At 45.1% G+C, this 9008-nt stretch overlaps 1 protein-coding gene across 1 annotated transcript in view; it reads right to left on the bottom strand.

Annotated features, from left to right (window-relative positions):
- Positions 1-8115, bottom strand: part of gfra2b (GDNF family receptor alpha 2b) — a 146674-nt gene extending 138559 nt beyond the window's left edge. The window contains exons 1-2 of the mRNA XM_005752884.1: positions 7553-8115; positions 3744-4043 (exon numbers count right to left, since the gene is read on the bottom strand). Of these exons, the coding sequence (XP_005752941.1) occupies positions 3744-4043; positions 7553-7625 (373 nt within the window). The 5' untranslated portion in view covers positions 7626-8115. The remainder of the gene's footprint in view (positions 1-3743; positions 4044-7552) is intronic.
- Between the last annotated feature and the right edge of the window lie 893 nt (positions 8116-9008).

Raw genomic sequence — 9008 nt, 5'->3', positions numbered from 1 at the left:
GCAATCTGCACAGACTGCTGCCATGTTCAAATCATTTTTAAGATTCATGACTCAAGGCTGCGCGCCACATCAAGCCATTTACCTGCACCCTTGAAATCCTGCTCATTAGCTGAAAGTGCACAAACACTGTTTGAGTTTTTAACTTTGAGTTGTCACCTTGTTCAAGGTTTGGAGAGGACTGTAGTCTCTGATGCGACAGCTTTGTAGCACTGATCATCATCCCTCATACCCACTAAAAAAACATAACTATTGATTCGATTCAATTTTATTTTCAATTTTATATATAGCACCAATAAAATAGTCACCTCAAGGTGTTTTAATACTGTAAGGTAAAGACCCTACAGGATTACAGAAAAATCCCAACAATCACATGACCCCATGTGAGGAAGTACTTTGGCAACAACGTGAAGGAAAAACTCCCTTTTGACAGGAAGAAACGCGTTAATGCAGCGTTAACATGGTCATCACGATTAAAAATTTTAACGCGCTCAACCCATCTGGAGCGCAGAATGAACAAACTTTTGGACAAACTGCCCGATATGCATTGACAGAGACATTTCAAGGATTTTGACTCAGTAGGGTCGGATTAACAATTAACCCTCCAGATGGGTTAATTGTTAATCGCGTTAGTTAGCACTGACAGCACTAAAAAAAATATAAAGTCGCCAATTTGGGATTTCTTTGGCTCTAAACTAGATGAAAGAGGTAAACCTAAGGATGTAATCAAAGTGGTGTGCCACTTGTCCAGACATATAGTGCGAGCAAAGTACATGCATGAGCATGTACGTGTCCACCATCCGGCTGAGTATGCGGCGATCACTAGCTTCTGCAGCTCCATCAACAAGCATTTGGGCGCACTCTGAGGAGGGTGCATTTGCTCACAGATGAAAGAGGGTGCTGTTAAAACAGCGCTATTATTTTTTTTTTCTGTTGACTGCTTCTATTAGCTCCATCATTATTAGCAAACTTACTGATGGGCAAATAAATCTCCCCTGTAAAAACGATAGTCAATATATTCGTCCAATCGCCCAACCCTAATTCATCCAGGTGTCCATCATCAGGCTAAGTAACCAGGTAATCCTCAAACATCTCACCAAACCTGGACACCCATCTTCAGTACCTCCCCAAGAGGCTTCCAGCTCTTCTGAAAGAGGACGGCAACTTCTGCCAAATACTTTCAAGTCATTCAGATGCACAGTCGCCTCTACTGAGGCTCTGTGTTGGAAGCTTGATGGTTTCTGAACTCTGCAAGCTTTACCTTTAAGTGTGAAGTCATGGCTCCTGTTTCTTTTTCCTCTGCTTTTGTGCAAGCTGGGCCCAGTTGAGGACTGACTTTCAGTTCCACCTCCTCTCAGGGTCCAAACTGGACATATTCTGTGACAGCTAGCATTGTAATTTTCACGCTCAGGTCCTGTCTTTGAATAAACACAGTGTTTCTGGTCATCAGCCTCTAGCAGGGCTGGAGGATTGATCAGATTATAATTTGGCTTTTAGAGATGATGGAAACAAGGCAAGCTCATTTAATTTTGTCCAATAAACCAAACACTCCCGTTGCCCCTCCCTAAAAGTCATTCACTGTTGGTTTAGCTTGAACTAAAAGTCACTAAAAGAGAGATTTTAGTGAACAAGATCAGTGCAGAGGAAATAATAAAGGTTTGGAAGATCATTAAGAACTGCACATGACTCTGTCTCTGGATCTCAAAGCGTTTCTCACTGGTCCACCTTCAGCTGTGTGCGACCAAGATGTTTGATCGCCAGGTTAAGATGTGATGCTTTAATGCAAAAAGACTCACACTGCAGAGCTCAGACACATAAACACAGCACGAAGGAAAGCCGTGTGAGCACGTGCAGTGTTAGTGGGTATAGATATTTGTTCTGCTGCGTGTCAGACAGCATGTTTGTGTTTCTGTACATTACAACTTTGTCAGGCTTAAACACACGGGCTGTGTGTCTCCGCACAGCATTGTGTGTGTGTGTGATGTGGAGACTTTGCTAGCTTTGCTGGCACTACAGAGACATCCTCAATGGAAAGGAGAACAAAGACAAAGGCTCTTAATGAGCTCTCCCACTGCCGAGACCTAAACTAGGCCAGCCAACGGGCTGTGTGCATGTTTGTGTATGTGGCAGTGGGATGTGAACGAGCCATGGGCGTTATCCAGGTGACTGAGAAGGCAGCAGCTCTGCAGCGAGCGAGCGTTTCATGTGAGCGGCTCGTTTGTTGTGCTAAAATTCCCAAAGAAGCATCTCGGAAAGCCGTCAGAGGCTCGTCTGTCGGCGCACCGCTGGAGCGCTCGCGATGGACACTTTAAAAGGATTAAAATCATTTTTAGGTTCCTCTGCAGAAAACCAAACAGCTAAACAAACACGCCGCCCTCCCTTTGTAAAATCACAAAGTCAGAGCTGACAAAGTTTGGAACACAGCCCCAGGTGAACCTCAGCGTTGCTGCAGGTTTATTTGGACTGAGAGTTTTTGGGTTTTGCAGATTTCAGTGAAACATGGCAGAGGAAGGGACGCCTGACACCCACAGCCATCACACTGATGGCTGTGGGGGTCTGTAGGCAGCCTGGGGTACAGTGCTCTGCTGTATGAACTGTGTTTCATATACACCTGACCTGGATGTGATGAAGTCACATGTCGAATACATGCTGTGAAGCTATGCTACAGCTAACTGTCTGTTATTATAGAAACTAAATGGTAGTAAAGCATCTTTACTCTGAGCCTTTACACGAGATTTACCGATAGATAAAATCAACACTCTTTGATTTCATGTATTTACAGCTAACTACCATCTGGATTTTAAAAATCATTAACTGAGTCCAGTCTGGGGGTCCATAAACACCAATCCCACTTTTGTCAACAGCCCAGCTCACACTCCACCCAACCCCAGGCCCTCTGGGGCGGTGGGCTCACTGAGCAGCAGATCCATGTTATTCAGTAGGTGTCCAACCAAGCCTCATGGACCCAAAACCAGGCGCTCGATAGATGGTGGGATGGTTATCAATATCGGCCCTAAAACTCCAGCATCAATAATGAAATAATAGTTTGGTGAAATAAGAGTAATCTTAAAAAAATAGCACAAATATGAGTCGATCTGAACCAGCAGCTGGCCCAGGTTAAAGGTCACCCACTAATCAACATGATTGCAGCAATTTTGTCAAACAATCAGTAATAACTCCCTCAAACCTGACTGCACAGACACGATCCCATTGTCATTAGATTCAGGGTGGCTCGTGCTGCTGAGAATTTCACTACATCTACTGTCCATCACACATAAACAGCCAGAAAAACAACTCTGCCCAGGATGCAGAACCTGCAGAGATTGAGGGATCAGTGATGCTTCCCTGACAATCCAGAGGAGCATGAAGAATCCAGCCAATTCAAATTATACTGATGAAAAACAGCAGGGCTCGCACTGCAGACACAGTGTAACTCATCCATTCCCCATTCCTGTCAAATCTCTTCATACTCTGGTGATGATGTCTGAGCGTCTCCTGAATAAACACACTTCCTGTCACATCAGACTTCAGGCTGCTCCCCTGCACTCTCTCACGTCTTTAGCTGCTGTTTGCAAGTGCTCACTGAGTAAAACTTTCTCTACTTTCTGTCTGCGCTTCAGGCCAACAGACGACCTCAGCGTGTGAAGAGAAGACCTGACATAAAAACACCAGCAAGCTGCTGTGCTCCATCGGCGGCAGCAGGAGGCTTTATTAGCTCTGGACAGGGCCCAGCATGGGAGGCTTACCCTCAGTCAGGCCCATGTGGATGCTCCAGTAGTTCTGCAGGCACTGCAGCTCCTTCTTCATGCCTCTCTTGCAGCGGCAGTCGTAGAGCGGCGAGTCCTGCAGCACCTCCAGCGCCCCCTGGCACTCCTTGGAGGCCAGCATGGCGCTGCGCTCCTTGTCCCCGCCCGACAGGCACTGGCGCATGATCCGGTAACGCGAGCTGCACTGGCTGTTCTGGTTGCACAGCTCGGAGGCTCGGACACAGTCTAGAGGTTCCCTCCAGCCGGGGGTGCCGAGCTCCGAGTCACAAACGCACACATCTGCAGGAAAACAGGGAGAAGGCGGGAGTTAGACACAGAGGTGTTAGCTTCACTCACTTCCTGTTTACTTTTGTGATCATTTTATCTATTTGCAGTCATTTTGTGTCTCATTAGAGTCACCGTGTGTCTCTGCTCTGCTTTTTGTTAAATTTTTGTGTGTGCGTATGGTCTTTTTAAATATTTTTCCAATATTTTTGTCTCTTTGTAGTTTTTGGCACCTGTTTACTGTCACTTATTGCTTCTTTGTGATCTTTTTCTACCTCTTTAACATAGCAAACTAATCAGTTCAAACAGAGCTCGTTTAAAACTAAATGTAAAAATATTAATGGGGCTGTTGGTCAGATAAACGTGCGTCTCTGCAGACTCAGGCAGGCTTTTCCTCTGGTGCAGGTGGAGGTGTGTCTGTATGCTATGCCTCAGTTTCTCAGCTGTAACTCAGGATTGCAGATTGAAGGCTCAGTGATGGATCTCGGATCGAGATGAGGTGATCTCCTGATAAGAAGCTGAGGATAAAGCCAGCACGTGTTCATAGAGCATCATATCATATATGTCTTCCTGTTGTAGGTTATTGTTGTTCCAGCGGCCGTTAGCTGTGACAGAAACATATGAAACTGAAATAGGAAACATTAGAAGGCATTGCGCGGATGTCCTCAAGAAAATATCCCACACTAATCCGGTTCGACATCTCCTCCAGGGCGCACAGACTCAGCTCCATCTGTGTCGAGCGTGGCCTTTGTCAGGCAGTTCAACAGCTTCCGTCCAGCAGAGACAATAGCATGCGGGTGAATCTAATTAAGCGAGCATCACAGGGACCAGATAAATGAATGTTTACCTGTCGGCAGCCGCAGATAGCAGGTGTGTGCATTTCGTGGGATTTCGAGGGTTTTCAGAAACAGGAAGTGTGTGTGTGAGCTGCTGGAGTCATTATTTTAGAGACATAACATGCTGAACGCCAACAAACAACACGATCTGACCGTTAACCGGCACAAAACCAGGCAGGAGGGTAAAAGTAAACTATTACATTACATGCCGCTGACATTTCACAGTCCCAAAAATTACCTATGATAACCAGAAGCATAATCATATAATAATTCTGTGAATGAATATAAAGGCTGTGTTATAGAGAGGAAACACGATGTGGAACAAACACACATTCAGATCTTTGTCCTTCAGTGCGCAAAGCACCATAGTCCTTCTTCGAAATTAAAAATGTAAAGCGCTGTAGTTCTCCTTCAAAATAAAAGTGCAAAGAGCTGCGGTTCTTCAAAATAAAAGTGCAAAGAGCTGTAGTTCTCCTTCAAAGTAAAAGTGAAAGTGCTGCAGCACGCTCCTCCTTCCATTTTCCTTGCCCCTGGTACAGCTCCTGAAACCTCACATGTGGACCAGAAGCTGGGGATCATGGCTTTCACAGTGAGTAATCCAGACTATGAATGGTTGACCTCATGCTGTGGACAGATCATCTCACCCATTCTCTCGGCTGAAGTTTGATTCGTTTGGCATCTTCTTTGTGCCTTCTGCCCATTGAGGGACCTCAAAGTGAACTTTCATTTAGGAAGATTTTCACCCTTATCCTCCATCTTCTCTGTGTTCATACGAGCCTAACCACAGCTCTGCAGGTAACGACTGATATACCTCAACCTGCCCTCCAAATATTGCTGCTGTTCAGTTTTTTCTTTCTGTCTAAAGTTCTAGCAGGGAAATCCTTCAGTGAGAACATCTGGAGAACATCTTTGGACCATTTCTAACTGTCAGATGTGTTTCAGAGCTTCCTGATTCTGGGATTTGAAGAAGACAATCAGGTGCTTGAGCTGAACTTGTTTTTGTCCTTGCAGATGTTTGAGCTCTCATCTGAAAGGCTTTACAGTTCAGAAAGCTGACGGCCGTCCCAGAGTTTGAGGTGGTGAGATCAGCAATGATGACGTGAAGAGCAGTGCAAACTAAAGCTAAGCCCACCTCTCGAAGAGGCAGCTGTTTCTTACAGGTGAGCTGTCTGTTACAGCCAGGTGGACCGTTAACCCGTTACTCTCAACTAACCATGAACCTAAACTCTTTGTAATCCGTGTGAAAACATTCATGAACGAGGCTGTTACTGTGGGTTCATCCACATCTTTATATGCTTTCTATGGTCTGCAGTGAATACTGATGTCCCACACAGGCTGTGGTCCCTGAAGTCCTCCTTAATCCTCACAATCACTCGAGGAGGCTCTTCCTGTTCACCTGGTCTAAGGAGAGCACTGTGGAACATAGCCACCTCAGAACCGGAGCTAGTGGAGCTGCTGGAGCTGGTGAACAATGCTACACCTTTAAGCTGACTGGACCGGGACTGACGCCTGAGACCTGAGACCTGAGCTGGCCTTCACTGAGTCTCCTATGATGAGTAACTGATGGAAGCTGTGGGACACTCTGCAGGCTCCCCTCATCTCACACTTTATCAGCACCTGACGCGATGCTTGCAGGGGACATCTGCACATTGTATCTGTAAAAAATAACCTGGATGACTCTACAGACTTTCCTGTGGTTAGTGCTAGGTCAGTAGGGCACCAGGCGCCCCCTGCTGGAACAGTGGGACAAAATCCTGTGCTGCTCTCATGAAACGTGCATTTACACTCTGCAGAGACACAAAAAAAAAGGTGGCATGAAAAAACACGGCTCCACACTCTGTTTGTTCCACTGCAGACAGAAATGCTCCAGCACCACAAGCTTGTGTCACCCACCCCACAGCTCCACCTCAACAAGCTGCAACACATCAGACCAGCGCTCAGAACCAGGGGCAGAGGAACAGCTCCCACAGGTGAGGGCCACACAAAGAGCTAATTACTGGACCTCGGGGTAACGATGTGACCTTTCAGGGGTACGTGGATGTTTGTGCAGCAGTAAAAAGTTCAGATTAAAATATTCAGGATCAGAACAAATGTTCCCGAGACCTGCTGTCCTCAGTCCTGGTATCAAGCATGGTAACAGCATCTTTTAGTAGAAGCTCACAGTAAGGCAGAGGTGTAGAAGTAGTCAAACCCCTGGGAGTACAAATAACTACACCCTGTCAGGGATAAAATGGCAGTACCTCAGAGAGTACTTCACCTGAATATATTTCATTTACTGAATGTAACAAAGATGCTCTTTATGGCTCTGATGATCAATAGAAACATAATAGAAATCCAAACAGAATGTACAGCAGAGTACACACAGTACTCTGTACACCAAGTACTCTGTAAACACAGTACTCTGCACACACAGTACTCTGTACTATTCTAACACGTCACGGCTGGTACATGGGTCTGAGGGTAAGGGCGCGCGCTATTTGTCTGCGGAGATTTAAAAGTTAACTTCATGCACTGCAACATTTTCACTTGTAATGGAGTATCTCTGTGAGTATCCGAGTACTCCTGCTGACGGTTACTCGGTGTTTCAGAGCACGAGAGCATCTTTAGACCCAGCTGACTGACAGAGGCGCAAACCGAGCCTCTGCCCTCACCTGTGCGCGTGCACGCGGGCAGCGGAGGTGTACTCACCGAGCACGAGCAGCAGGCAGACGACGCCGGTTAGGATCATGTCGCGTGCTGCTGTAATCCCACAGGAAGTCATGGTTCTCTCGCTCTGAGCGTCGGGGTCTCTCACTCTCTCTCTCCGCACATCACGCGGACTGCCTCCGACATAGTGGCGCTAGCACGAACCCCGGACACGGTGGGATCCCCCCCTCCCACCCCGCCGTCCTGGGCTCACAGCAGCCCCGGCAGGGACGCGGAAGAAGACGAAGAAGAGTGGGAGTCCGGGCAGGAGCGCATGCTCCGGAGCGGCTCTCCCGGAGATGGAGCTCTGTCCTCGGTGAAGAACATCAGCTGCCCCCGATCACTCCGCAGCTGTACTCCAACTTTCCGGGCTCAATGTGACTCTGTCCGCTACTCTTCCTCCTCTTTGTCACACACACACACAGACACACACCGGAGCTGCCCGGTGGGTAACGGCACGCGCGTCTCCCGCCGGTTAGAATCTACTCCAGTAGCAGCCTCGTGCGTCTTTCAGCAAGCCCAGCGCGTGCGAGCACTGAGGAAAACCTCGAAACCTCCTTCTCCTCCTCCTCACCCCCTCCTCACCCAAAACTCAGACTCTCTTTCGCTCTGTCTCTCTCTTTCTCCCTTTCTCCGGGTGTCAAACGCACGCGCGTTTACTCCTTACGTTGACCCGGAGTGTGACCTCAGAGCAACGTCATCTGACTGAAAGACACGATCTGCTATTACTGTAATGACTGTTTATTTATTTATCTTTTATTATTGAAAATGTCCCAGGTATTTTATATTTTAATCATACATTTTATTTATATTCATTTTTTATTTACATATGAATGTATAGTTTTAGTGTAATTATTTTTGTTATTTTACATTTTAATTATTGTCATTATTAATTATTCATTTATTTTTATTCTTCGTTTTATTATTTACCTTTTTGTGCTGTAGTTATATTTTTCCTTATTTCCCTTTTTTAAACTTATATAAATTAAATTAAAGTTAGAATCACATAACTATAATTAATTTTTTATTATAATTTCATCTTAACATATTTTTTTTGATCTACCTTTATTATTTTAGAATATATCACATAGATTTATTATGTCTTTTATTTCTAATTCCTCTCCAGCTCCATAATGCTGTTGTAATTTTATTTCTTTTTCAGGATTCTTGTTCTGATTATTGCTTTTTTTTTTTAAATCTTCTTAATCTGTGTATGTAATTATTTAATATTGTTTTAATATTTGGGTTTTTTAGGGGGAGTAATCAGATATAATTTATTTATATATATACATTTATTATTTTCTGAACTTTTGATTTAGAGAGTTATTTTTATGTGGTCTTGAAGCATTTAGTGAAATGTTTTACATAATATTTTTATTTTAATTATAGTTTTTATCCCAACAATCCATTTGCCTTAATTTTGTAAATAATCGTGTGTGTGTGTGTGTGTGTGTGTGTG

The sequence above is a fragment of the Pundamilia nyererei genome, unplaced genomic scaffold, assembly GCF_000239375.1.
Source record: "Pundamilia nyererei isolate P.nyererei 1_Seehausen unplaced genomic scaffold, PunNye1.0 scaffold00388, whole genome shotgun sequence".
NCBI classification, from domain to species: domain Eukaryota; kingdom Metazoa; phylum Chordata; class Actinopteri; order Cichliformes; family Cichlidae; genus Pundamilia; species Pundamilia nyererei.
This window is presented reverse-complemented; position numbering and strand designations above follow the sequence as displayed.